Consider the following 4,427-nt stretch of genomic DNA (forward strand, 5'->3'; position numbering starts at 1 on the left):
TAGATATTACAAAAACCTTGAGTGGTAATAGGATCGAATTAACGCTCCTTACGTGCTTACGTCGTACGTACTCTTTTAGCTTTATTTTGTTTTCAGATATGGCAAGGTAATGAGTCATAAGCAGAAGAAATAAAAACAAATTGAAGAAGTAAATCCAAGAGCACTTATAATTTTGTTCTTTCTATTTTTTTGTTGTCATCGAAAGTGAAACGTAGAAAATTTTATTATTGTTGAAAATTAGTACACTTTGGATTTAGCGTATCAAATTTAGTACATATATAAAATTTCAGTCACTAATGCCAGTTAAGGTATTCCAAAATATGTCGCTGAAAGAAGAAGTCAATCCTGGACAGGGCGAGCAGAATCCAGTTATAATTACCGGTACAACTGCACAAACTGAAACAAATGCTGATGTCAATGATGCTGCGCAGGAACCACAAGTAACCAGAGAGCTGACACAGACAGATCGCATAAATAAGCATTTACTGAAATCATTTCTGGACCGTATAAATACTAGTGGCATCATGGAACAGTTTTCAACGAATACGTCTCAAACAACAACAGCTCAAAACGATCATGATGACTTTGAAGAACAATTGTTCATTGGTACCCAAATTATGTAGTTTGTCGGCATGTTTTCTATATTTAAGTTGGTTTCCATTGATGTAAAAAATGCAATTGGGTGTTTGATAAATAAATTGTGTATGTGCAATTTTGCAACATGTGGTTTATTATCTTATACTTTTAAATTGTTTTCATAATAGCATATATAAACAATTGATTTGGTAAGCTCTTGAGCATAACTTATTTGTAAAAACAGCAAACAGTGAAAAGTATTAATGTGATATTAAATTAGGATGAACTTAGGAACTACAGTCGATCTCCTTTTAACGCGGTTCTTTTTAACGCGGATTTTTTTAACGCGGAGTTTTTAACAATCCCCCGTTGTCTTTTTTTACGCGGTTTTACTTTTTTAACGCGGTTCGCGAATCATTTTGATTTTTGCCTTTTGTTTTATTTCTAGTGCGCTTTGCAAGTGCTGTTTAAATTGAAAGTCTAAGCCCTATATAAGAATGTATCTTCGTATTCAAAATGCAAACCTGCAACCATGTAAAAGAGAACCAAATGTCAAACCGAAAACAAACAAAATTAACACGAAATGGCTCCTAAGCGCAAAAGATTAAGCCTTAGGCAAAAAATTGTCATTTTAAATTCTTTAAAAAGTGGGGAAAAACCTGCAAACATTGCCAACAGGCATAAAATTAACGGATCATCAGTTCATACAATTAAAAGAAAGGAAAACGCCATAAGGAAAACTTTTACTGAATGCGGTTCCAGTAGCCTTACATATTCGTTCAACACTAGAGATGTCGTAATTGTTAAAGTTGAACGCGCGCTTGTATGGTGGATTGAGGACCTCGTCCATAGAAGAATTCCTGTGGATACTAGGTGCATAAAAGAAAAGGCCACTGTGTTTTATGAAAAATTTAAATGCGAAAAACCATCTAGTTCAAATATGCAAAATACGAAACAATTTTGTGCAAGTAATGGTTGGCTTAGGTGCTTCTTGAAAAGAAAACTCGCTGCACAACGTCAAAGATAACAGGCGAAAGTGCATCGGCAGATGAAAGAGGCAGCAAAAATTTTCCCGAAAACTTTTTCAGACACAATTAAAGCACATGGCTATGTTGCAGACCAAATTTTCAATGCGGACGAAACCGGTCTATACTGGAAGAAAATGCCAAGCCGCACTTACGTAGCTAAACAAACCAAATCGGTGCACGGGTTTAAAACAGCAAAGGAGCGTATCACGCTCTTACTGTGTAGCAATGCATCAGGGGACAAGCTTTTAAAACCTCTATTAGTGAACAAAAATTTAAAGCCGCGAGCTTTGAAAGGTAAGTTTTAATCATTAATAGCTGATTTGCGAAAATTTGATGTTTTCCGATTTTAGGAATTGATCTAAAGAAATTGCAGTACATTGGATGGCAAACAAAAAGGCTTGGGTGACCGCATCGCTTTTCAAGGAGTGGTTCGAAAAGTGTTTTGTGCCTGAAGTAAGAGGATACATGATCTCTAAAAAACTTGGAATTTAAAGTGTTGTTATTAAATTGACAATGCACCTGGACACCCAGTTATTGAGCACCCAAACGTCAAAGTGCTATTTCTTCTTCCCCCAAACACAACATCTCTTTTGCAACCGCTGGACCAAGGCCTCATTGCAGCTTTAAAAACTTATTACATAAAGCATTCGTTTTAGGTTCATTTTGAATAAATTGGAAAGTAATTCCGCAATTAATGTGATTCTGCTTGGAAAGATTTTAATGTAAAGAATTGTATCGATTGTATTAAAATTGCCGTAAAGGATATTACAAAAACCACCCTAAGTAAATGCTGGAAAAATCTTTGGCAAGATGTTTGTGTTACAAGAAGAAAGTGATAATGAAGGACTTGTTACCTACGCGGAAATATTTGAATTAGCCAAAAGCATCGGCGGTGAAGGGTTTGACGACATGGATATTGACGATATTAATGAACTGTTTGATCTGTATGCTCTAGACGATGCGGAAATTATTCATGCAATTGATAATAATAATAATAATGACCTTGAAAATGCAGAAGATGGAGAAGATGAGATGCTCCACCGTTTCACTTTCGTCAAAAATACTTCGAGAAGATTAGACAAAGCTGCTGACCTTGAAAATCATTTTATAGATCATGATCCTAATGATGAACGCTTATCAAAGTTTCGTCGAGATTTTTAAAAAACGCTATGGAGTGCTACCAGGATTTATATAAAGAGATGCATAAAGAAAAATCCCAAAGATTATTAACAGATTATTTCAAGAACTAAAATACAGCTTTGTACGTAGTTTAATATAATTTAATTTACAATTGATCTCAATGTGATTTTTTGCACAAATCTTGTAAAACAGATTTAAAATATTTAAGATATGTATATCAATGCATAGCGGATATATGTAATTGAACTCAATATGATTTTTTGTCCAAATTCTGTAAAACTAAAAGATATAGAATATATCAACGCATAGCGAATATGTGCCTATGTAATAAATTTGTTTACTTCCCCAAATTTGAGTTTCAGTTGGAATTTTGGTTATTTTAACGCGGATTTTTTTTTTTTGCGCGGATTTTTCGTAAAATAGGAACGAATAAACAAATTTGAATTGAAATGTGGGTTTTTTTACGCGGTTTTTTTTAAGCGGATAAATTTGTGTCCTGGCAAACCGCGTTAAAAAGAGATCGACTGTACACATAAAAAAAGTTATGTAAATATATTTAAATGTAAGTGTATTAAAGGATAAGTTCCAGTACATTTGACGTTGCTCCAGCACTATTCTAATTATTATTATTTGTATTCTAACACAATATTTGATTGGTAGGCTTAAATACTAAATTTTTTGGTATTTATATGCGCCGCCTCTTATTGCTTTGCACTGGCGGTGGTGTTGTGGATGGACTACTATTAGATTCTAAAGACAGTGAACCACGCGTACGTTTTGGTGCACGTTTCGGCATATCAGTCAGCTTTGCTGTAATCTTTTTGTCCATCTCCTTTGTATTGTGACTACTGGCATTAGCTTTGTGTGCTGAAGTTTTATCTGCATAACAAATATATTTTTTAACACAATAATTTTACAAACGCATGTGTGTAAATACAAATCATACCTGAACTAGCGCTCTTTGTTGTATTATCAGTAGCAACAGCAATAATAGAGGGCGGACCACCACTAGAATCCACACTACTAAGCCGTTGTTTCTCTTCGCTCTCAGCACGTTTTTTTGACAGCAATGCTGAGAACTCGGTCTCCGGCAGTGAAAATTCCCTTTCTTCATTGGGAAATGGCAGCGGTTCCAATTCATCTAATACATCCAAATTGTACATAGTACGTAAGTGTGCCCATATTGCTTCGGCTGGTACATCACGTTGTAAATTTTTCGACAAGCGATCAGCAATACAAGCCATATAGAAATGCTTATTTATACCGACTGGCTTCAAACCTTCCAATGCAAAAAACAATTGGATTTCTTCTTCGGCCGACCATTCGATTTGTTCACTATCGCTGGGAGGCACCACAGCTAAAGATGCCTTTTCCCGCGAAACCGTCATATTGGAAAAATTTCTTCAAGAATTTCACAAGATTTCACACAAACACGTTTTTAATTATATTGATCAATGGTCTTGTACTACACGAATAGATGCCGGCCGAGTTGACAAAACTTGTGCAATTCTCACGCAAACTCGTGTTTTTCTTCTTTTTGTCACAAAAAAAATGTGCACAAAAGCGCAGAGTCGCATACAGCGGTTTTGCGTGCAGTGTATGTGGATTTGCAGCAAACGCTTTGTTTACAGTGCTAGTCAAATGTTTTTACGCCACCTTTTGAAAAATTTTAAGAATAATTGC

At 35.2% G+C, this 4,427-nt stretch overlaps 2 protein-coding genes across 2 annotated transcripts; one reads left to right on the forward strand and one right to left on the reverse strand.

Annotated features, from left to right (window-relative positions):
* Positions 1-119: 119 nt before the first annotated feature.
* Positions 120-741, forward strand: LOC105226292 (uncharacterized). Its single transcript, XM_011205117.4, has one exon. The coding sequence runs from the start codon at positions 297-299 to the stop codon at positions 621-623; it is 327 nt and encodes a 108-aa protein (XP_011203419.1). The 5' UTR covers positions 120-296; the 3' UTR covers positions 624-741.
* A 2,592-nt stretch (positions 742-3,333) lies between these two features.
* Positions 3,334-4,281, reverse strand: LOC105226291 (MRG/MORF4L-binding protein). Its single transcript, XM_011205116.4, has 2 exons — positions 3,691-4,281; positions 3,334-3,623 (listed from the first exon to the last, which is right to left on the reverse strand). The coding sequence occupies exons 1-2, from the start codon at positions 4,130-4,132 to the stop codon at positions 3,430-3,432; spliced, it is 636 nt and encodes a 211-aa protein (XP_011203418.1). The 5' UTR covers positions 4,133-4,281; the 3' UTR covers positions 3,334-3,429.
* Positions 4,282-4,427: the final 146 nt, after the last annotated feature.

The sequence above is a fragment of the Bactrocera dorsalis genome, chromosome 3 (assembly GCF_023373825.1).
Source record: "Bactrocera dorsalis isolate Fly_Bdor chromosome 3, ASM2337382v1, whole genome shotgun sequence".
Taxonomy (NCBI): Eukaryota; Metazoa; Arthropoda; class Insecta; order Diptera; family Tephritidae; genus Bactrocera; species Bactrocera dorsalis.